The following is a 25,150-nucleotide window of genomic DNA, read 5'->3' on the forward strand; positions in this document are numbered from 1 at the left end:
GATCATGTTAAAATATAATTATTATACTAAAATAAATATGATAAATTATATTCAATCGATAAATTTATAAATGTTATTTTCATAAATAGAAACTATTTATTTAAACTATAATATGATGATAGAACGGTTTAAAATTAACAAACTATATAATACATGTCTAAAAATTAACATATCTTACAGTTTTATATATACAATAATAAATTATCTAAAATAAATAAGCATAAAAATATTGGTAAAAAGAAATCCAGTTTTGAAATTCGGGTCAAAATTTATCCTAAATTAAATACAAAATATTTTTAAAATATATTTTCTCATGAATATATTAATTTGCTTAATAACTAAATGCAAATACAATAAGATAAATATATAATAAGAAGTGGAAAATACATAAGGTTTAAACAATTAATTAATTATAACATGTAAATTATAAAATTATTGTATTTGAAATAGTTATATAAATATTTAAGTATATGATTAACATTAAAAATATATACCACTTATGTTTTACAACAATAATTTATCTATAAAAAAGTGAAAGCAAACACCCGTGCGGTTGCACGGGTCAAAATCTAGTCAATATTATTAAAACATGATCACTCTTATCTATTAACCTTATATTACCATGGTATATTACAAAAATTGCCACTGGTTTTTCAAACAGAATTTTGCCCTTCATTAAGGGTAAAATGGTCAATCGTATTTTGGTCCCCCATCTCACGATCCCCACGATTAAATTATCTCATACAGATTTTTATGCATCTTTTATCTCTTCCCAGTAAATCTTTTTATTTTAAAACAAATCCTCCTACTTCTCTTTCGATTCATCTGCTTATATCGCCTATTTCAAGAACCAAGCAAAGATGCTTGACGGGAAACGTTGAAAATCTTTTTATAATATTTGTTTTTGTGTTAATTCGATGAATTGCATCTGTTGATTTTGACACAAACTTAAGAACTGCAAAAAGAAAATGATGAAAGGATTAAAAATCCGAAAGGTTAAGAAAACTTTAAATAATCTTAATTTTTTCACAAAATATGATGATTAAGGCTGGGTCCATCACTTATTTGTTAAATCCAATCAAAAATGAGATGTTAAAACCATCAGACTCGTATAAACCTGTTAGCGTTTTCTTCTTCAGGTTGAAAACGGGGACAAAACTGTAATTTACCACTCATTAAGCCAAACTCGAAGAAGTAATAAAATAGGGCCAGCAATTATTCGAGCCAGTTATTACTTCAAGCCATTAAAACCCGGCTCAAACCATCAGCCCACTATCAAGCTTTATAAAATTCGATACGAAATAATGTAACATCTATATTTGAACACATAATCAGTACATATAATTTGATTGATAGTGGTCATTGCCCTCTTTATTCGGTAACCATGATTAAAAATTGGTCATGGGCTTTGATTTTGTCAATACAATAAAAAAAAACTGTTAAATTACTATGAGCCTTTTTAATGGTTGGTTTTCAAAATAACAATTAAAATTGAGATTGATTGCCTAAATGACCTTTAATTAGATAAGATTAAATCTATTTTTAATAAAAGTAGGAACTATAATTTTATTTTTTTTGTTTACAATATTAATAGCATTGTTACAACTAAATCTGAACCATACTAGGTACGGATCACCTAATTTACCGGTTCGACCACGGGTCTAGATCAAATACAAAAACATTGGTAAAAACTATTAAAATCCCTGCAAATATATATTATTGATTTAGTCTAAAATATACCAAGTAAATCTTATGTCTCATCAATTCAACAAATTTAATTTTTATAAAATACATAAGAAATATAAAATGATGTTGTGAGATAATAATATACATACAAAATCTCAAATAAAAAATTGATAAATTATGTAATTTTAAAGAAAAAATATACTCACCTTTTTAAAGGGCGGGTCAGAATCTATTAAGATTTAAAAAGAAAGAAAAAGAGAGAAGAGAAGGAGAGAGTGAAAGTAACTCGTGTTTCCAAGTTTCTAGTTTCTGTTGGCTGACCTTGTTCCCATTTTCCTTTGTTATATAAAAAAAGAAAAGAAATTAAACTATCGTGAGAAGGAAGGAAGGAAGGAGGGTGGAATCAGAGAGTCGGATAGAGAGAATCTCGAACGACCTCACCTTCTCACCACACCTGCCTGGGTTTCTCTCTCTCTTTTTTATTTTATTTTATTTTAATTAATTGGTTGAATATGTCAAAAGTCAAATTGAAGCTGTATGTATGATTGATCTCGATCATACGAAATGGGGGAGTTGGAATCTGAGCAGAAGTCCTAAATAAGTGTTGTTAATGTGTCTAGTTGCTGCTAGGTTTGGTGTGGAGACGAACAACAAATAAATAAAGAAAATTTAATCTCTAATTTGTTTGTTGTGGTTAGAAGAAGCATCAAAATCAAGTTGGTTCTTCTTCTTCTTTCGTCTCTCAAACTATCAGTTTGCTGGGCTCTCACTTTCGTTCCGATTTCGGTTGGTTTGACTTCACTTGAAGCAACTTCCCTTTTTTTTCTCTCTCTCTCTCTGTTCTTTTTATGATATATATGCATTTTTGATTGTAATTTTTTTTAAAAAAAATCATCATCATTGCCATATGAAGAAGTCGAATATGGGATTAGGGTTTCTGTTGAGCTTATTATCGATTCTGGTTACGCAACAAGCCAATGGACTCAGACCCATCAGAGACACCTCTCGATCCTCCTGGGGCGATCAGGTTTCTCCTTTTCTTTTCTTTCTTTTTTTTTTTTTGTATAAAAGCTTATAGTCTTATGAGTTGCTTGACTTGAATCCCGATCCTCATATATGATTGATTTCATCACATATTTTCTGATTTGTGGTTTGGTAATGATATATATGTTGCAAGTGGCTCTTTGGTAAAAAAGAAGTAAGCAGCGGACCATTTTCCCCTTGGAATATAACAGGAACTTACAGAGGTTTTGCTTTCTGCTTTCCCACAACACTTCTTCTTCTTCTTCTTCGTATTTTGTAATCACCAATCTCTCATATGTGCAGGCACCTGGAAGTTTCAAGATACTGTAAATAGCTCTTCCAAGTTCCCTGACTTCCGTAATCAAAATGGCAACTCTGTCATCGAGTTAGTCACTAGTCCTACTAAGATTACTGGTGTCCACTATGTTCAGGTCACTACTTCTTCTTTCTTCTTTTTATATATATCAGTTATTAACTTTGAGCGGGGACAGGGTGCTGTTGTTTTCCATGACGTTTTTGACAATGAACACAATGTTGGCGGTGCCCAAATTAAAGTCGAAGGTGTTTATATCTGGCCCTTCCGTCAGCTCCGTCTTGTTGCTAACAGGTCTCTTCCTATAACATCTGTATTTGATTACTCTAATTGCGATTTTTTTTTTAAAGATTCTATATCAACAACGTTTTGTACATTTCAGCGGAAAGAATGGTGATTCAGGCCTCGAAGACGATTATCTTCTCTCCAACCCCTATCATCTGGTAAATTAATCATCCACTTTCCCACCTGATTCCTTTGTTTATCTTTATTCATATATATCTCTGGCGAGCTTACTAGTTGTGTTGGTCGTACAGCTCGGCATTTTTTCCTCTCAAGTACTTCAAGAATCTCCAAGAGACAGAATAATGTCGAAACAAAAGGCTTGTGAGTAGTAGCAACTAACTGTGTATCCATCTCATATGTGCTACATCTCTCACCTTCGAATTGTCATTGTGTTTTTTCCAGCTCCAATACATGAGATGGAGAAGCATTGTAATATCGAAATAGCAGCTCAGATATCCCGAGCCTCTTCTACTCAAAACAGTATGTTGTATGCTCTACTTTAGACAATGAAATGATGATGCTGCCTGCTGAGTTCTTGCCTTCTTGGTTAAATTTAGAAGTTTACTTAAATTTTGTTTAGGTGGGGACAAAGATTATTTTCACATTGAAGGATTGATGGAAAGTCCTGCAGTAGATGACGACGGAGATTGTTTCTCCCCCTTGTTGCTCAATGCAACCTCAATCAACGTTGAAGTCTACTACAACAAAGCTGTCAACTATACACTGATGGTCACTTTTGTATCCTTTTGTCCAATCCATCACAGAATGACAAACACCGTAGCAGTTTTAGTGGGTTCCTTGACTTGTTATTGTTCTTAGGTCTCCTTCCTCCAGGTTCTTTTGTTGATCCGGCAAATGGAGCACAGTAACACACAATCTGTAAGATTCTCATGTTTGTTAACTTGATCTGATCCAATTTTAAAGGAAGATAATGATGCCTAACACACACTGGGATAACTCTTCTTGAATACAAGGGTGCTGCAAAGGTCTCCATCGTAATGATCGGGCAGCAAGCCATCATGGATTCTTATCTATGCCTTTTACATCTTACAGCCGGGATATTAGTTGGTACGTACGTGTATATATATATCAATGAAACCTTTTCATACTTTTCTTAGTCATCCTGTAAGACAAAGACTTCACTCACTTCTTCGTATGCAGAATCATTATTTAACGCGTTTGCAACAGCAGCGTTCTTCAAATTCGTAGTGTTCTCGATATTTGAGATGAGATATCTTCTGGCCATATGGAAAGCAACCAGGCCTTCAAACAGCGGTGAGGGCTGGGAGACAATGAGGCGTGAGCTCTCCTTTCTCTACAGCCGTTTCTGTAAGTATTTTAGTTTATTGTCTTTCATTTTTGTTCATCAAGTAAATGCTTCGGATTCTCACAGAATGTTTGATGTTTCTCTCATTGTAACAGATGGAATCCTTCTTGGAGGCATATTGATAATGTATGAGCTCCACAACTACATGCGGTGGATCCTCCTTCTCATGTACTCGTTTTGGATTCCGCAGATAGTTGCAAACGTTGTTCGTGATTCTAGAAAGCCTCTGCACCCTTATTATATCTTGGGGATGACGGTTACACGGCTTGCCATACCGTTGTATGTATTTGGATGCCCCAAGAACTTCATGCGTGTAGAGCCCAGCAATGCCTGGTGTGTAGGCCTGTGCGCATTCACCGGGTTTCAAGCTGCCGTTCTTCTTCTTCAGCATTATTTTGGGTCCCGTTGCTTTGTTCCACGGAAGGTGTGTTGGTGATTCTGATATCTTCTTTTTTACTTGATCAATAGTAAGTTTCTTCGAGTTTTTTTTTTACTAATAAATCAAGAGCTCATGTGTGTTTGCTTGGCAGATGCTACCTGATAAATACAACTACTACAGAAGATTAGATCATGATGTAAACAGAAGCAGGGACTGCGTGATATGCATGGCCACAATTGATCTCAGGAGGCGCACCAATGATTGCATGGTAACGCCGTGTGAGCATTTATTCCACTCGGGATGCTTACAGAGATGGATGGACATAAAGATGGAGTGCCCAACATGTCGTCGCACACTTCCTCCAGCTTAACACTTAAGAGGATCATCTCTGCTTCGGTTTCCCTAGGGAGTCATCTATTAACTTCACCCACATTAATTGCAGGTAACAGTTGAAATCTCAGAGCTATTGGTTCTGTGGATTGACTAATCTGGTTTGTTTTGTTCATGTCTTTTTGGATGATGTCTCTGGAAACTGAAAGATGCATTTGGGGTGCTTCTTTGGTTTCAGGCTTTGGGAAGAGATTAGAAGAATACAAAACAGGGATAGAATCTGTAGAAGACGTATTTTTGTAAGAATGAATTGTGTAATAATCTCCAATCCAATCTCTTTAGTGCAATATTCATTTGGCTCTTTTGGTCATTCTCTCAGCAAAACCCCTTGGACTCTTCAATATACAAACAATCATTTACCTCTTAACATCTTTTGAGGTTTAATATTATTTCTACCAACACGGCATGATTAGTCTTGGCTCAAGCAACACCACCAAACCATGATCCAGCTTTGTCTAGGTTCTTGGCCTCTCTTGAGAGGAAGGTTCATTCAACTTTTGTTTGGAGAACCATATTGGATGAAAGTGGCTTAGGCAACACAAATTGCGGTTATAAACGTCTAATACAATCATTTAGGTTTTCAAATGGCCAAAGCAGATATAGTTTGGTTCAAAATATAGTCCAAGAAAATCATTTCAGCAGTATCTAGGGATACAAACACTATTAATCCAAAATTGTGATGTAGTTACCAAAAGTTTTAAGGAATTTCATGTCATTGCTAAAAATTAAAATTTAATTTCTAAATGTTATTGTTTTTTGCTTTAAAAAAAAAACGTTATTGTTTTTTTGTCAATATAGTGTTGTGTATTCAAGTTTCGAAACAACCATGTAATTTTGTGCATTAAAGAAAATAACAAAAGAGAATTAAAAATTCCAACTAGAGAAGGATAATTCAATGAAGACTTTAATATAATTTGAAAGAATAGAGAATTCAATACAATCCCCACTATTATTCTATTGTGAATTTTATAAATTCTATTAATTTCAGTAGCATTTAATTTACAGATTTCAAATATCCACTAAACTCCAATATTATTCAATCTTACAATGGCTTTTATAATATTTGAATTTCGATGGAATTTAATAGAATTCAGACGAGAAAAAGTAAATTCCAAAGTTTGAAGGTTTTTAGTTGTTATTTTGATGTAATTCACTGAATCTCATAAAATACTTTAAAACCTCTAACTTTATAAATTCAATCATCCAAACCCTCCTAAGAATAATTAATAGGATGTGAATTGAGTTGATCTCTATGGATTTCAAACAAAAGTTAAAGAAAAATTGAATGGGTAAACACTTTTTTCTACATGTTATTTTTTTTTCTTCTAAGAAAATTTTCATAGTTAGGAAAAATCCTATTTGGAGAAAATATTTGTTCTCGTTCATTTGATTACAAATTCGTTTATTTTAGCCCTTTAATTTGTACGAAATAATCTAGCTAGAGAGGTAAGAAAAGATCGGTACAAGTTCTGGTCGATAAAATTTAGTATATGCTTATAAAAATCAGTCAAAATTTACAATGTTTAGCAATTTTCCAAATTTAGATAGAACTCAGATTAGCAATAAAATTTAGTATATGCTTATAAAATAAGTCAAAATTTACAATGTTTAGCAATTTCATAAAAATCAGTCAAAATTTATTTTGACGTGTGTTTTAATTAAGATTTTTGTGAACATTATGAGCTTGAACTACACTCTTTATATTTGTTTTCAGCTCGATGGAGAGGTAAAGAAGCATGAGCTGCAAAAGCTGGTGGGTGTGTATTATGGAGACAACTTTGAGGACACTGTGGGGTGCACATGCACTCGGAAGTCGAAGTGCATGACGTCCAAGTGTCACTGCCTCTCGGCCAAGATCCGGTGCGGCGACTCATGTGGTTGCAAGGCCCCATATTGCGCGAACCAAAAGCTGCCAGAGACACTGGAGGAGCACGACGAGGTGGTGGTTAACGTTCAAGTAGGCGCAGCAGTTCAAACCCTTAGGGTTCCTCTCAGAGCTGCTAGGGAGTGAACGGAGCATGCTTGTGATTACTCTATTGAAAATAAGCTTTTTTAACATATTGATTGACCTTGATTTAAATATGTAATCCTAGTATGTTTTTTTTGCTAAGAATGCTAATATCAAAGATGCAACATGATTTTTCTGATATATAAGATAACACAAACTCTTCTTTTTCTTTCTCTATGTAAACAAAAAACATAAGATCATGAAAGAAATTTTGAAAACACACAATTCAAAAGGTCTGTGAGATAACAAACTAAATTCCACATTGGAGAATTAGACAAAGAGTGTCTAATATATAAAGAGATGTCCAACTCTAATAGTACGAGGCCTTTTGGGATGGAAACCAAAAGTAAATCCATGCGGGCTTGCCAATTAGGTCCAAAGTGGACAATATCGTACTAATCGGAGAATATAGAGTTGGACACGGGATTTCACTATCCCAACAATTGGTATCAGAGCGGTTGACGAGAAATCTGCAAGAAAGACCGAAATACCCTTTGAATGATGAATGAGTGATGAATGGGTATCCTATGAGTTAGGAATGAGAGGTATGTAGCAGATATCGAGTCAGAAGATTCTGGAGATCAGTTGTGAGACACGAGATGAATGTGATCCTTAGTTTGAGGGGGAGAATGTGAGATAACAAACTAAATCTCACATTGGAGAATTAAACAAAGAGTGTCTAATATATAAAGAGATGTCCAACTCTAATAGTACGATGCCTTTTGGGATGGAAACCAAAAATAAATTCATGCGGGCATGCCAATTAGGTCCAAAGTGGACAATATCGTACTAATCGGATAATATAGAGTTGGACACGGGATTTCACTATCCCAACAAGGTCACATTGCGCATTTTGGTTTAAAGAAGGATTCTTGACTGACCTTAGTCACTCGAAGTATTGTGCTGCTGCTTGAAATGGTATGCTGTGTAGTGTGTACCATCATGATAAACAGAGGAGAGTGTAATGTCTTTTCCACGTGGAGCAGAAGAAAATAAATTTTGAAATTAAACGGGAAAGAAAAGGAAGGAAGGAAGGTGAAAGTCAATAATAACAAAGAGCGAGGAAAAGAAAATAACCAAAGATACTGTAGCAAATTAATGCCAGTAAAAAGAGGCCCACTCACGGCAAGGGACAGAGTTTTAAAAAAGGAAAAGCGATTTCCGGTGGAGAGCCAAAAAAAGATTGAAAATAATAATGGATCTTTATGGTATTATTATTGTTTTGAGTTTAAGCAGTCCTAAATGGTGAAAGTGGCTTAGGCAACACAAATTGCAGTTATAAACGTCTGATGGAATCATTTGGGATTTTTAGTTGCCAAAACAGAATACAGTTGAGTATTTCAAGATGAATATAGATAATTAGCTTCATCTTGAGGCTTGAGCGTCATATTTTTCTCTTATGATATCAAAACACATTTTAAAGTTAGTTGTTGAACCTTAACTCGTGGAAATTTTGGTTCCAAATTGGTGTCAAAACGTATTTGAAAATGAACTGAACCCGTCAAATTCCCGGTTCACTACTGGGTTTGGTTTAACTTACCAACAAGGCCAGGCCCAAGTACAAACTCTACAACAATATCGATCGCCGATTGATTTATCAGTTTTAGGCACGTGGTTTTTGTTTGGGTTAAGCTGTTAGGTCTCACCAAGATTTTATAAACACGTTCCACAATTCAACCTTTGATATAAGTCCGTATTCAACATTCCCAGCCCTTTGAAATTTCATCAGTTACAGTTTTTCTTCCGCATTTTAATTTAATTTAATTTTATTTTTGGGTCTTCTTATAGAGGCACAAACCAACCGAACACAAGCCACAAAGGAGAGAAGATGAGCGAAGAAGAAGCACACGCCAACCTTGCGGTTCCCGCGTTTCGAACTGAGAAAGTGGCCAAAACGCAAACGCAGAATGGCCACGGTACTGTTTGGCGGTTCGGTGGAGCTGATAAGGCCGCGAAAGCCGCGACCGTAACGCTGAGAGGCGTTATTTACATGCTCTTCGACAACTGCAGCAAGGACGTTAAAAAGACTATCTTGCCCCTCGGCCACGGAGATCCTTCCGTCTATCCTTGCTTCCGCACCTGTATCGAGGCAGAAGACGCCGTCGTCAACGTCCTCCGCTCCGGCAAAAGCAATTCTTACTGTCCCGGAGCTGGAATTCTCCCGGCCAGAAGGTATTTAATTATATTATTATTCTCGATCTTCCATTTTGAATCAATTTTGATCCGATTCGAGCTTCAGCTTATCTACTACTGACTCTACCCACTCAGACAGAACACAACAACACTGTCGTGTACTGTATAATTTTGAAATTGACTTTTCAGACCCTATAGTTTTAGTTTTCTTATAAATAGACTCCATAGCTTTTCCTTTTAAATGCATTAGATCGATGTGAACTATTTTTGTTTTTTGTGGGAACAGAGCCGTCGCCGATTATCTGAACCGAGATCTTCCGAACAAACTAACGCCGGACGACATCTTCCTGACCGCTGGATGCAACCAAGGGATAGAGCTGGTGTTCGAATCGCTGGCTCGACCAAACGCAAACATATTGCTCCCACGTCCCGGTTTCCCTCACTACGACGCTCGCGCTGTCTACAGTGGTCTCGAGATCCGCAAGTTCGATCTTCTCCCCGACAGAGAATGGGAGATCGATCTCGAAGGCGTCGAAGCCGTTGCAGACGAGAACACTGTGGCCATTGTTGTGATCAACCCAAACAACCCATGTGGAAACGTCTACTCTCACGACCATCTCCACAAGGTAAAGCTTGAATCTTTGAGTCCTTTCCACGCAGCTAATTAAAAGCTTGAACATTTTTATTTTATTTTATTTTATTTTATAGGTGGCAGAGACGGCTCGGAAGCTGGGGATAATGGTGATCACAGACGAAGTGTACGACCAGACTATATTCGGAGACAACCCTTTCGTTCCCATGGCCAAGTTCGCATCCATCGTCCCTGTCTTGACCCTGGGAGGCATATCCAAAGGTTGGGTTGTCCCTGGATGGAAGATTGGCTGGATCGCCTTGAATGATCCCGAGGGCGTTTTCGAGTCCACCAAGGTGGTTCAGTCCATCAAGCAGAGTCTTGACATAACTCCTGACCCTTCCACTATCATTCAGGTTTGTGTCTTGCTGCTACTAATGGGATGGCTTGGTTGTTAAGTTAACTAGTCGTCCTTGAATTCATGAATATTATGTTTTTCTTTTTGACAGGCTGCACTTCCTGAGATCCTGGAGAAAGTGGATAAAAACTTCTTTGCAAAGAAGAACAAGATACTCAAACATAATGTCGATTTGGTGTGTGATAGGCTCAAGGATATCCCCTGCGTCGTCTGTCCCAAGAAACCCGAGTCTTGCACTTATCTATTGGTAAGACTTTAGTACCTGATTAATAGATAAAAGCATTCTCCATATTAACACTTTCACTTACTGCAGACCAAGCTTGAGCTGTCATTGTTGGATGACATCAAGGATGACATTGATTTTTGCGTGAAGCTGGCCAGAGAGGAAAACCTCGTGTTTCTACCAGGTAAAGCTAAATAACATGAATCTCGATATGGGATTTGATTCTAATAATAGATTTCATTTGCAGGAGAGGCTCTGGGGTTGAAGAACTGGATGAGGATAACTATCGGAGTGGAAGCTCATATGCTTGAGGATGCACTTGAGAGACTCAAGGGTTTCTGTACACGCCATACCAAGAAGACAGTTACAGAAACTGAGTCACCTTCAAGCGTTTAAAATGAGTCATAGTGTCGGGATAGTGGATATTACATGGATTGTACACGCCCCCAAGCCGTGTGATTGTACGTTCAATGTGCCAGGGGATGTTCTTGTGATATATCTATCATGCCTTTCCATTCCCTTCTGTTTTATTATCTTAACTAAATTTCAAACCAAATAAAAACTCTTGTAAACTTTTCAAATAGCATCAAGGATCCAGTGTCTAGGGCCACAATTATTTACTCCTTATTATTCGCTCTGTACCCTATTTTTCAAGTACTAGTAGTTGTCAAATTGGGCACTAATTAATAGAATTTAAATACTTGCAAATACAAAATAAATAACAAGTAGGAAAAATAATTAGCTACGAGACAAAAAAAAAATTGTTGTTGTGAAAAAGAAATGATATCGCTATATCCAGAGATTCATCTTTTCATTCTTTTTTTTATTTATAATATGCACAAATATTTCCTTTATTTTTAACTCTGTGTCTTAGTAAAGTACACAAAATAAACTCTCATTTTCTTTTCTAGTAAATATCTTGTAATATAAAACTTGGTTCTTCAAAATTGATAATTAACATGATCGCGACACTTAACAATTATATATTTAAGATTGTGACATGTGTTAATATATTTCATAATTAAAAATATATATACTAAGGTATTAACAAAAATATTGAATATTATTAAAAATCTAATTATATATATTATTTAATAGTAATTTTTCTTTTTTAAAATCCTAATCAAAAGATAATTGCAAAATATTATTTACTAATAATTTTCTTTCTAATATTTTGACAGTTGTTTAAATATATAATGATTAAAAATATATATAATATCTTATTATATAAGGTTTTGTTCTTCAAAGTTATTAATTAACATGATCGTAACAAATAAAAATTATATATTTACGATTGTGACATGTGTTAATCTATCTCATATTATATATATACACACTAAGATATTAACAAAAACCAATTTAATTAAAAATCTTATTATATATATTATTTAATAGTAATTTTCCTTTTGTTAAAATCCTAATCAAAAGATTATTTGATAATAATATTTCTACTAATATTGTGACATGTGTTTAAATATATAATGATTAAAAATATATATAATAAAACAATAAAATGAATTTTGAAAAAACTACTTTTAAAAAATATTTAACACTAAAAACGATTTTTAGAAAATATTTAGTAGTAATGTTTATAGAAATTTTCCTTTTTCAAAATCCTAAAAAAATACATTTGAAAACAATTTATTTAATATAATTTTTCTTTTCTAAAATTTTAATGAAAATATAATTATAAAAGATTATATTGAGCCTGGTTCATCAAAATTGCTAATTAACATGATTGTGACACATAATAGTTATATATTTAAAAATGTGATATGTGTTAAACTATATCATAATCAAAAAAAATATACTAAAATAATAATAAATGATTTTTCTTAAAACTTTATTATAAATATTATTTAATAGTCATATTATTATTATTATTATTATTATTATTTTTCATTATAATTTTTGACTTAAAAGATATTAAAGATAGAGAATTATAAAAGATAAACATTAACTTTTAAGAAAAAATGTTAAACAAAAACGAATTGTAAAATCCTACAAGTACAATAAATTATTTAGTAAAAACATGAAGAAAAAATAACTTTAAAATAAATAATAATACTTTTTTCGAAGCATAATTAAAAGAAAATTGTAAACGTACTATTATTATTTTCTTATAAGTAAATAACTTACCTTCTTTAATAGATAATTCTATGTTAAAAAATTATGACAAAAATAGCTACAAATATTTCACATCTATATTTAGGTTTAAGCTTTCACATATTACTTTTAAAAAACACAATAGTATTTACATACACCACTTTTTATTATCTTTATTACATCTTATAATGCTAGCATAACTTTTAATTTTGATGCTATTTTCTTATATGAATATGTGTGAATATGATAAATATGTGTTTTTATGTATAAGGAAAAATATATAAATAATTAAACAGAATTTTTATATTAAAAATAAAATAATTGTATAAAAATCTAAAAGAAATAAAATGATTAATTTCCTTTTTAAAGTCTAAATAAAATAAAAAACGTAAAAGTAATCTTATTTTTCTATAATTTACTAACTTTAATTTTTAATAATTTTGTGTTAAAAATATAAACAAAAATTAACTTCAAATATATGTGTCAATTAAAAATTAGATTGTGAATGTTTCAATAAAAACTTCTATTATGTGAAAATAATTTTTTTTTCCTAAAATCTTAAATAAATGAGATTTCTAAAAGAAAATTATTTTCTAATCTTAACCAATTAAGAATTTTTTTAAATCGTGACCAGAGAGAATTGTAAAATTTTATTTAATAGTAATTTTTACTTCAAAATTTTAATGATAAACATGATATTAAAAATTATTGAATTAAAAAGAAAAATTCTATAAATATTAATGATATTGAAAAATACGAATTTTGAAAATTGCAACATTAAAATAGTTAATATTAACTGGAAATACTTTTTTGATAGAAATTTTATGTTTTTAAATCCTAGACAAAATATGATTGTAAGAGATTATGTAGTTTTAATTTCCTTTTCTAAAATTCTACAAAACTGTAATAGAATATTTGGTAGTTGTTTTCCTTTTTATTAAAAAAATCCTAAACAAAATAAATTTGTATAATATTTTTAAGTCCTAACCGAAGGAAAAATTGTAAAAATTTATTTGATATTATTTTTAAGAGAGTGTTTGATGATGAACATGATATTAAAAATTATTTAATTAACAAAAGAAGTGTAGAATTAGTATTGATATGAATTGTTAAAATAGCAATTTTAAAAGTGTTTACTAATAACTAAAAACAATTATTTAATAGCAATATATTTTTTTCTAAAATTCTAAAGAGAAGATAATTGTAATAGTTTATATGATAGTAACTACCATTTTCTAAAATCTTAAACAAAATTGTTAAAGAGTATTTAATTTTAGTTTTTATTGTAAATAAAAAGGAGATTTATAAAATAGAATGTTTTCCTTTTTTTAAAAATCATAGCAAAATGAAATTTTAAAGACTTATTTAATAAAACATTAAATTAGTACATAAGAACATGTATAATGTTGTCATTGATTTGATTGATGTATTTAACTTTCATTTCTTTTTTACTTTTCATTTCTTATTTTGGACTGTGTTCAGTTTAAATGTTTATGTTTAGTATTTTCTCTAATCTTTACACTATAAAGTTTATAACAACTCATCTATGCACCATAATTATAAAATACAAATATTAACTTGAACTTATGTGTGAAAATAATTTTTAATTATAAAATAAATCTCAAACACCATATGTTAAAACATTCATAATAAAATAATAAAATAATTTATTATTTTATGGTTTTTATTAAATTAAAACATCAAACAAAACCTGTTGCAACGCAACGGGCTCATATCTTGTTATTTAATAAATAGTTCTTAAATATTTGAAAGTACTTATATGTAATTCACAAGTACTCGAACTATGAATAGTTAATACACCCATATTAACAGTTTCACGTTCTGTTAACAAAACTGGAGCTGTCATTGGTGGAGAACATCAGTGAAGACATTGATTTCTGTGTGATACTCGCCAGAGACGTTTCTACCAGGTGAAGCAAAAGAAAACCAAGAAACAAGAACCTTGTGTTTCTATGCGATTCAATGGATTTCATTTTGAGGGGGGTGGGGGGGATGTCTTGAAGGAGAGGCTACAAAACTAGATGAGGATAACAATCGGAGTGGAAGCTCATATGATCGAGGATGCACCTGACAGACTTAAGGGTATCTGTAGTCTGTACACGTAGCCATGAAGACAAACTTTTTTTTCTGACATCCCACGAACACAGATACATAAACTGACTAACTACGCATGGGTATCCAGGTCTTTGAATCGCATTCGGATTGGTTTCTTTTGGGTTTGGATTTTTCGGATCATAGACATTAGGACTAAACTAACTATTTAGAAATTTTCGGTACGGGTTCAGACAAGTTCGAGTTTATAATTAATACTTGTAAAATACCTATAATTTTGGATCCATAACAGGTCAGGCATATATTTAATACCAAAAAGACTCAAAATACTTAAAATTTATCAAAATTTAGTTGAAATCCATCATATTCATCTAATTTTTTTAAAATAACCACAATAAATTATTCATAATTGAAATTAAACATTTTTAAACTCTATGTTTGAAATTTAAAATTTTATATTACCTAAAAATGTTACAAAATAATAATAAATATTGCAAACAAAAAATATTACAACCAAATCATAAATTAAAATATAAAATAGAACACAAAGAGTCATAGTATTGGATATCATGTTTTATGGTCGGGTAAAAATCAGGTATATTCAAATCGGATCTATTTGAGTCGGTTCTATCCATGTTGGCTTTTGCGGCTCCGGTTCATTCAGGCAAAGGTATTGTGAACCTAACTAGGTACTTGTAAATTTTCTATTTGGTTTCAGATTAGTTCCGATTCAAGTTTTTGGATCCAGGTAAAATGTTGGGCTATGACTAACTGAGAAATGATAATAATGTTGGATATAAACATCTATACCACTAAAATATAAGCACAATTTTGAAAATAATCTTAATAATACGTGATATATTATAAAATGCAACTGAAATTTTATAATATGCATAGAATCTCATTAAGGTTATTTCCATTATTTTAAATTTGGTCACAAAATAACTAAAAGATACTCTTATATAGTTTCTAAAGTTGCATTTCAATAAAAGATATTATCCTTTTAAATGTAAATATATACTTTTACTGTAATAGTTTTTTATAAACTTTTAAATTTGAATTATTACGTAATTAATATTAAATATTATTATAAATAAATATTAATTTACCTTTTTATTGAGATAATATATATATATATATATATATATATATATATATATATATATATATATATATATATCATGGTTAATACAATTCTTCCATAAAACATCCCTTATCATTCTTTCTTTTTGCAAACGTCCACATATGCCATCCCGTATGAAGTTCTATTTGTGCAAACAAACCATATATAAGTTAGAATTTATCGTGTGAAACAATAATACATAAATTTAGAAGTGTATATGAAAGGAATAGAAAGATCTTTACCGTCGGAAACTATGAGAAGGCGGTCCTCCTGGACCACGAGGAGGGTTTGGACCACCACATTTGATTTTACAACATTCAAAACAGTTACCATCCTGATCTTCACAAGGTACAGAACATCTGCGGAAACAACGCATCCAACCAGTTGCTTTGTTTGATTCTACGGTGACCACCATAACAGACACGAACATCATTATCACTACTACCACCGCAGTCCATTTAGCCATTTTTAGATCCTAAATATTAACTTTGTCCTATTTTTTTCTCCCTTATTTTTATATTTTGATTTATATAAATTTTCAAGAAATTAACCTCTATTTATAATACTTCTGCATGCATCATTCTAAGTTTGAGTAGATTTTTGCCGAGATTTTGTTTGGTCTTTCCACAGCATTAAATTTTTTTTCTGTATTCAATTCTTTATGCGTTCAATTTTTGATATGCTTTTACAGTATTAAATGTTCAACAATAAAAATGATTTATTTCCTTGCTTTTATGAAAGACCATATCTATATGTTGGTTCAGGTCAACCAACATTTACCAACTCATCTTATTTTTAAGGTATCATCTTTACTAGGATTATTTACATAGTATAAATCACTAGTTTTGTATTATTGTTTCATTTCCTGAATTTTAATATGTTTTAAAACATTTGGGACTTATAACACATGTATAAACAGAGATTACAAAAATTTATTTATTAGTATTTTTATTTAATTTTAAAATAAGGTTAAAATGCTAGAAATGATCACAAATCTTCAGTCAAATCTTTTATTATCATTAATTCTTTCTTTGAACTTACACAGATTCCAGCCCATGTGAAACAACAACAAAATAAAACTAGAATTATAGACCAAAGGCAGAGGCTTACATTGGATTGCATGGGACGAGATCTGTACCCCCAAAGATTTGGGGGGACTAGGATTTCGAGATCTCCATGACTTCAATATCGCCCTTCTTGCAAAACAATTGTGGAGACTAATTCATTTTCCGGACTCCTTATTAGCACGTGTTTTGAAAGGACGGTACTATAATCACACTTCTCCATTAGAAGATCGGCGTACATACTCACCATCATATGGATGGCGTAGTATCATGGCAGCAAAACCTCTACTCATATCGGGTTTACGGAAAACAATTGGCACGGGCCAGGATACAAGGGTTTGGAGTGAGTCTTGGGTTCCAGATGTAGTGGCTCGACCACCTAGGCCCGCTGATCACATTGTATACATGCTACCCCAACTCCTTGTTCAGTCCTTCATTAGGAATGATACCAAAGAGTGGGATATACAACTTCTACGGGATTTCTTTCACCCAGACGATATCCCTTTGATACTTGGGCTGAAACCTTCTCTCTCTCGTGCTCCGGATCGATATGTTTGGAACCATACAAAATCTGGAATTTATTCAGTTAAAACCGGCTATGATCTACTTCGATCGAGCAAGTTGAGTCCTTCACAGGAAGGGGCTGTAGAACCAAGTTACACGAGCCTTCAAAGCCATGCTTGGAAGATAAAGGCCCCGAGTAAGATGAAACATTTTTTGTGGCAGGCTATCTCGGGCTGTGTAGCAACGGCAGAGAGACTCATGTACAGACACCTGGGCACCGATAGGAGTTGTCCTAGATGTGCTGGCCCAGTGGAGTCGATTAATCATCTTCTTTTTGAATGCCCACCAGCTCTTCAGATTTGGGCTTTATCGGACTACCCGTCCATTCCGGGTTACTTCCCGAGTACATCCATATATCAAAACATGAATTTCCTGTTTTGGAAGAGAAAAGAGGTGGCTCCTCTGAGACCACAATTCGATACCTTTCCATGGATCTGTTGGTACATTTGGAAGGCGAGAAACGACAAACTCTTCAATGGGAAAGACGCATCTCCAATTGACACCCTCCAACATGCGTCTCTTGAGGCAGAATGTTGGAGGAAGGCTAACGAAAAGGAGGAAGCAGACGAGGATCATGACGATCCCCCTACTACAGAGGTTGAGACAGTGCCCCCTTGGATACCCCAAATTCCTACTTGCCAAATTGATGCATCGTGGATCAATAATGGCAGTGTTAGTGGCTTAGGGTGGAGTCTTAAGGATCAAATGGGCTTAGAATACATCGGACTACGGGCGTGTAACAGGAGCCTCTCAGCTTTACATGCTGAGATGGAAGGGTTACTTTGGGCAGCCTCATGTATGAGAGACAGAAGGATTACTTCTGTACGGTTTGAGACGGACTGCTCGGACTTAGTGGATATGACTACAAACCCGATGGACTGGCCAGCTTTCGCGACAGAGATCGAGGTGTTCCAGAGGTTACAGGATGACTTCGAGGATGTGAGACTGACTCATATTCCTCGAAGCCAGAATGGCCGGGCAGACGGGTTAGCAAAAGATGCAAGAACCAGAGGTTATATTTTTTCCCATATAGATCAGATCCAGACAGATGGAGATGCTCTTCGGAGGATCGGTTCGTCTGCTCTCCACTTGATCTAGCTTAGATGGGTTGTCGACAAAAAAAAAAAAAAAAAAAAAAAGAATTATAGACCAAAGGAATAGAAAAATTTGTACCGTGTAAAACTAGGGGGAGGGTCCTCCTGGACCATGAGGAGGGTTTGAGCCAGGCCCGGCTTAAATTTTTCGTGGGCCCTGTGCTTTACACTAAGATAGGTTTGTAAGAAAATTGTTTACGGTAATATATATGATAAAATGAAAAAGAAAATCTCTATGCTAAAATTTGTGGACCAGAATTACTCAAAGAATTTAAAATATAATTTAGTTTTCAGTTTCAGTTAAAAGCGCGTATCTGTGGTTTCTTCTTCCCAATGATACACACTCCTCTGCATATTTTGTTGAGCACTCTCTGCAATATTTGCCATATAACAACATCTTTTTGAAAATACAAGGCCCTAAATCCTAAAGAAATTTGTAGAAGTTTTTTTGGACTCTGTGCTTTTGCACTGTCAGCACTTCCTTAGAGCCGGCACTGGTTTGAGCCACCACATTTGACTTTGCAACGTTCAAAACAATTACCATCGTGACTGCACAATGTTTAGAACATTTTCGGAAACATTGAATCCAATATTTGTTTGCTTCGGATATACGATGACCACCATAACATTCACCACTAGCGCATTTCATTTTGCCATTCATTTAGTTTAAGAAGATTTTACTAAACTCTGCGTTTGGTCTTTCAACAACATTAAATGGTTTTTCTTTATTCATTTTCTTCTATGTTCATAATTTGATATTATTTTACAGTATTGATGCGATTACACATGAATATTAAAAAACATGTTTTCTTACTAATTTTTATTATTTAAATAATTGTTTATTGTGATTATTATACAACGCCAGTCTACATCTATATTACATGGAATCAGAAGGAGATACGTGGAAGCGGAAACAATTTTTTCAAAAACAAATAGGAAGCGGGTACATGTTGGAAGCATATATATATTCATATATATATATATATATAATGTAAATCATCAAATAAAATAAACTTCTGAAAAAGTAAGAGTGTCTTAAGTAAACCACACACAAATCAAAATACAAAGTCTTGATAATAAGTAATTCAACTAATATTCACAAGAGACATTAACTTAAGTTTCATAATCCAAATTTAATTTACACCAACCGTTCAATCATTGAACCATATAAAAGAGAAAGGTTCATGTTTTGTAAAAGACAAAAATAGAACAAAGAAATAAAAATTAAAAAGAATTACTTTGTTAGATATTCTGGTCATTGTAGAAAGAAGAAGAAAGATAGCAACCATTTATCATCGTGTCTCTCCAGCTCCACTTTTTAAGTAGTATTCGGCTAAGGAAATAAAACGAGAAGTTTTAAGGTTTCCTCTCTATTGTTTATTTATGATTCCAATTTTGGATTCTAACACTTCCAAATATGAATCACAGGTTCCATCACGCTTCTAAATTATGTAACAACTCTATGTTTCATTATATTGTTAGACTCATTGTTTTCATTATCTTGCTTACGTGTGAAATTAATGTTAAAATATATTTCATGTTAAAACAAGTTATGAGACTTTGTAGTTTGGGGCTTAGAAGTGTAAAATATATATATATAACTTAAGAAGTTTGGAGTTTTGGTTTTAGGGTATAAACATGTGTCGTCCCTATGTCGTTATAACACATAAACGCGGGTCGTCCCTAATTCGAAGTAATGGAAAATTGACCCTATGGCGTCGTAATGTTACTTCTAAATTACGACGATCCCTAAACACGGGTCGAACCTAAATCATCGTAATTTTTAATAATGCGGGTCGTCCCTATCTAGTCGTTAAGTTGTTGTTAAATTACAACTACATTACATCCACCTATACCTATAAAATGACTGAAGCAAGTGCACGGTCACCAGGACAATTCGGATAAACATGTTAGTTTTGCAACTGACCGAAGTTTGTGAGAAATTTAACTTTTTTATAAAAGACTTCCTGAGAAGTCTTCTTTAATGTTACATGAAATCTTCTAAACCGTAAATTTACTATTCATCCGAAAAGATCCATTAAGTCTAGCATAAAATCCATTAGAAGACTTTCCAAAAAAAATCTTCTAAATCCTAAATTTACTATTCTTCCGAGAATATTTCCCAGAAGTCTTCTAATGCATTATATGTTAGAAGACTTCCCAAGAAATTTTCAACACCCTAAAAACAAATAACTAACTAAATAGCAAAAGACACTTCATTAAACAAAAGACAAACTTAGAAAGTGTTCAATATATACAAAACTAATCAAATCTATGTCAAATTTAATTTTCTTAAAAAAAATTAAGATTCTAAAGTCTAAACCATATGTTACCAAATCCTAAACCAAAGACAATCATGTAATTACAAACATTTATATTCTTCTTAACTCTTCTTCGCGAAATAGATATGAAAAAATTCAAATATCATTCTTAAATCCGGTGAGATTCATGTTTACCTTCTCCAAGCACACATAACTTTTTAATGAAAGTTACCCACTCGTTCTTGACCCAGAATCGTGAAATGGAGTAACTCTAATAAGCTTGAAAAAAGGATTTTGGAATAAAATGAGAGAGTAAGTAAAAGAAAAATGGTTTGTGTGTGTAAGAAATAAGAATATGAATATGTAGATGTTAATTTAGGTGCATTTAGAGCTTGAAATTTGTTGTTCATGGTGATTGGTGTATTGATGACATTGAAAATGTTGTATATAAAAGAGGAAGATAAGGATGATTAAGTAAAACAAGTATTTTTGGAAAAATAATGGCATTTTCGTGAATAATTCAAATTTCTGGAGTGAATAGGACAAATGAAAGTTCCAAAAAATCATGGGGTTACTTTGCATTTGCCTCTTAGTTTTGAGTCATATTTGCAAAAATGCCTAATATTGTTTATATAAGTTTTTAGTCTAAAGACTCAAAGGTTTCTTTAGTTCAAAAAAAATCACCCAACAAATGATAATACTTGACTTTGACTTGATCGATCTAGACAAATCTCTTATTTCTCTCTTTGATCAATGGTTTCTCTCTTTCAAGTTCTCTCCGGTTTTTCTTCGGATTTTCGAGACAGAAATGAAGAAGAAAGCAAAGAGACTTTTAAAAAAAAAAAAATCATCAAAAAGTTGTCCTTTCACTCAAACTAGATATGTTCTGAAAATCAAGACCGGGATAGAACAACCAATAAAGACTAGATCTCTGTAAAAAGCTCGTGTGGTCTTTGCCAAAGCGTCAGTACTCCTGTTGGGGGCCTTTGGTACATAAATGATCTTGAAATCTTGATACCGTCATTTAATAGCTTCAAACTCTTCCAATTCCATAGAAAAGCTTACCCATGCTCTTGGATCTTTGATCATCGAAATTACATCGAAAGCAAAGAGACTATTAAATGAAGCAGTTGGTCGGTTTCAACCTGCAAAACTGTCCAATCACTGTTCCCGCTCATTCCCACTCGGCCAAAAGTTAAAAACTGTCACCCCATGCTCAAATGCCTTGCTAGTGCTACTTTTCTCAAATTTGGCTAATAATTGTTCCCACCAATTTTCCCTAGGCGAAAACTCAATCTTAAGGTTGAGTATCTCAACCGACAAGTTAAACCGCTCTGTCTGAATCAGACCATCATTGTTCCCGCCAATTGTAATTAGCAAAAACTCAATCTTAAGGTTGATTGTCTCAACCGACAAGTTAAACCGCTCTGACTGTCATAAGTGTTTTTGAGCAATTTAAAGCTCGATCCGTAGGTCTTAAGCTCGGATCATGCCATAGTAGTTTAGTCCGCAAATTTCAGAAGTGTTATAACGGCTATTCAGACAATACATAATTTTCTGACCGCATTGGTCGGAATTCGTACAAGTGTTGTCGAATTCGACAAGGTGGTTGAGCTAGTCAGTTGGACATCAATTGTCAGAAATCAGAAAAAACAGTTGTGATTATCGGCCAAAATGGGATGAGCTGATTCATACAGTGATGGTTTGATTCAGACAGAATGGTTTAACTTGTCGGTTGAGACAGTCAACCTTAAGATTAAAATTTTGCCTAAGTAAAATTGGCGAGAACAATTATTAGCCGAATTTGAGAAAAATCGAGCATGGATTCATCCACTCTGATCCTATCAGATATTGATCCGACTTTTCTTCCACTTATAGTTAATCCTTTCAACTTCGTCCAGCTCTTTCGAAAGGCTCAACTGAACAGTGTAAGCTAGACAGTCCTTGAACCTTCCTAGCTTCGGTTCTGGGAACACAGACACCACAATGAGCAAGAAGAAGAGATGCATCCACAAGAAGAGCCGGTGTTAGTTATGGAGGTTACAGAAACTAAAGGATCAAAGAACTTCAACTGTTTGTAACAACATTCAATAAAGATGCATTTTCAAATATCTAGTTGATAAGATATAGAAATGGAGGATATTTTACCATAGAGGACATGCAAATTTGAGATTGTGCTGATGTAGCAGCGATCATAGAGAGAATTAAAAAGATTTGATTGTATCCGTCTTGACAATGGAAAAACTGAAGACAGGTCAATTGAGTTACTTTCACATGAGAATTTAAGATAAGGGGATTCTTTAATAACAGAGATGCAATTTAAACTGGGTTGAAGTGTTGATATAACAGAGATGATAGAGAGCTGATTTAAAAGATTGAAGATCTGTCTTTCATATGGAAAATTCAAAGACAGAGAGACCATTTCTGTTTGAAAAGTACAACAATTATTATTTGCCTAAACTCTCTTAAAACCGTCTCTGGGATTCGCATTTGGGTAAGTTGTAGACTTCATCAAAAGTCCTCTTTGCAAGCTGATAAAATTATACGAAACATGAGTTACCAGTCTAATGAAATACAACACGTCTTAAAAGGGTAAAAAAGAAACACAATCTCTCCAAGAAAGTGAGAGCCAAAATAGGGGAGAAAATCAAGAGGGGTCTAATAGTTCCTAAGTTTTTTGGGGGAAAAGGTAGAGTTTTGTACATAAACTGGTAGCTTCAGTGATCTCTTCTGGCTAACTCATCACACATCATCAATGCAAGCTGGGAGTATAAGACCAACCATTAATGATTCTTTCGTTAACTCAAATGCAATAATAACCAAGAAGAAAAGAAGACACTAGTTAAATAACGATTGAAGAGTACATGTTTTATTTTAAGAAGAAGATATAAATGAAGGTTTTGAGACACAATGCAGAATCGAACGTTGTTGGGTTTATCTAGTCTATAAGTTGAAAAACTGTTATATTGCAGGAAACACACATCTCTTTGGCTTCATTGTCTTGGTAAAATTCTTCAGTCAGCCTACAGCATTAGAAAAACTAGACCAATTGAGGTGCCATCTCCTTACAAATGTCAAGCAGAAAGACAACAACAACAACAATTGATCCAGTTTTTCGCACATGGCAACCAGAAAAGGTTCTAAACGGACAGAAGCTTCTTAAAACAGCATGACTTACACACAAAGGCTAATAAAAAAAATCCAGAGACCAATTCTCAAGAAACTAAACACTGATCAAACAAAGAGTATATGGCCTCATTTAGCAAATTAGTAGCAAAAGAAGACACACAAAAAAAGGAAGGGAAAGGAAGAGAGGAAGAAGTACCGTCAGAGAGCCAGCCATAGGTATGTCCAGAGATAGAAAGCATTGAAGTCATTAGCGCAGAAGCTGTGGCAGTGTGGTATGGTAACATTGACTCAACACAGAAGCTCATCTCCACAGGATTTCTACCAATCGAATCAATTCAAAAAATAAAGAGATGAAAAAGAAACGGTGGAGTTTTCTCATTAAAAATATTTACATGAATAAAGTTTTGACATTTCTGCTGCGAACATGGAAAAAGTTGTTAATTTTCATAAATAAATGATCTCCAAAATTCCATTCAAGTGTGTAATATTTTCAAGGTTCCAGATCTTCGGAAAGTCCAATCGTCAGAAAAGAGATCAAATCGAGCAATGGGAGACTAACCGGAGAGGTGAAAGCAGTGAGCTTCTTCTAGCGGTGGCTCTAAACATCGGCGGAACTGATTTCGCTTGAGAGGCGAACCGGCCTGTGGAAGCAGCGGCGCCTCCCCGAGACGATGCAGCTCGAAGCATCGATCTGGCGACGGCGGAGGCGGCCATCGGGAGATAATTTGAAGCAGAGATTGGATAATCGAGAGATTACGGCCTCTGATAAACCCTATAACTCGTCACTGGTCAATCTCTATAGACGTCGAAACCAAGGCCCATTTACATATTAAAGCCCATTTTAATATTCTCAGCCTTCGCATTTGCAATAGCTTCTGAGCTGGCTTTCTTTATATTACCAGCGTAGAGTAGAGACTACTTTTACCATTAAAATTATTACTATAAAATACATTTTGGATCAGTTTTTTACCTTGGATTTA

The 25,150-nt window shown here is 33.4% G+C and overlaps 3 protein-coding genes across 11 annotated transcripts; 2 read left to right on the forward strand and 1 right to left on the reverse strand.

The window, feature by feature from the left end:
* Positions 1–1,927: 1,927 nt before the first annotated feature.
* Positions 1,928–5,792, forward strand: LOC103828154 (transmembrane E3 ubiquitin-protein ligase FLY2). Of its 4 annotated transcripts, XM_033275051.1 has the most exons (16): positions 1,945–2,148; positions 2,385–2,472; positions 2,600–2,713; positions 2,864–2,933; positions 3,013–3,140; positions 3,201–3,316; positions 3,405–3,465; positions 3,559–3,628; positions 3,710–3,787; positions 3,888–4,045; positions 4,127–4,186; positions 4,282–4,375; positions 4,469–4,636; positions 4,730–5,058; positions 5,165–5,455; positions 5,582–5,770. In XM_033275051.1, exons 3-15 carry the CDS (start codon positions 2,609–2,611, stop codon positions 5,381–5,383), a joined length of 1,656 nt encoding a protein of 551 aa, XP_033130942.1. In that variant the 5' UTR covers positions 1,945–2,148; positions 2,385–2,472; positions 2,600–2,608; the 3' UTR covers positions 5,384–5,455; positions 5,582–5,770. The 4 variants fall into 4 exon arrangements, with proteins under 4 accessions (XP_018508764.1, XP_018508763.1, XP_018508762.1 ...); XM_018653248.2 differs by having other exon boundaries at positions 1,928–2,713; positions 4,730–5,101; positions 5,582–5,792; XM_018653247.2 differs by having other exon boundaries at positions 1,934–2,713; positions 5,553–5,792.
* A 3,320-nt stretch (positions 5,793–9,112) lies between these two features.
* SUR1 (S-alkyl-thiohydroximate lyase SUR1) lies at positions 9,113–11,391 on the forward strand. Its single transcript, XM_009103756.3, has 6 exons — positions 9,113–9,583; positions 9,831–10,170; positions 10,253–10,531; positions 10,625–10,780; positions 10,847–10,940; positions 11,004–11,391. The coding sequence occupies exons 1-6, from the start codon at positions 9,240–9,242 to the stop codon at positions 11,150–11,152; spliced, it is 1,362 nt and encodes a 453-aa protein (XP_009102004.2). The 5' UTR covers positions 9,113–9,239; the 3' UTR covers positions 11,153–11,391.
* Positions 11,392–23,322: 11,931 nt separating this feature from the next.
* On the reverse strand, positions 23,323–25,024 carry LOC103828160 (protein NUCLEAR FUSION DEFECTIVE 6, chloroplastic/mitochondrial). 6 transcript variants are annotated; one of them, XR_004449192.1, is made up of 5 exons: positions 24,730–24,986; positions 24,367–24,488; positions 24,023–24,064; positions 23,745–23,803; positions 23,323–23,572 (listed from the first exon to the last, which is right to left on the reverse strand). XR_004449192.1 is itself a non-coding variant. In XM_009103759.2 (4 exons), exons 1-3 carry the CDS (start codon positions 24,882–24,884, stop codon positions 23,784–23,786), a joined length of 297 nt encoding a protein of 98 aa, XP_009102007.1. In that variant the 5' UTR covers positions 24,885–24,986; the 3' UTR covers positions 23,323–23,572; positions 23,745–23,783. The 6 variants fall into 6 exon arrangements, 5 of the variants coding, with proteins under 5 accessions (XP_009102007.1, XP_009102006.1, XP_009102008.1 ...); XM_009103759.2 differs by lacking the exon at positions 24,023–24,064; XM_009103760.3 differs by having other exon boundaries at positions 23,338–23,803.
* Between the last annotated feature and the right edge of the window lie 126 nt (positions 25,025–25,150).

This window comes from Brassica rapa, chromosome A07, assembly GCF_000309985.2.
Source record: "Brassica rapa cultivar Chiifu-401-42 chromosome A07, CAAS_Brap_v3.01, whole genome shotgun sequence".
NCBI classification, from domain to species: domain Eukaryota; kingdom Viridiplantae; phylum Streptophyta; class Magnoliopsida; order Brassicales; family Brassicaceae; genus Brassica; species Brassica rapa.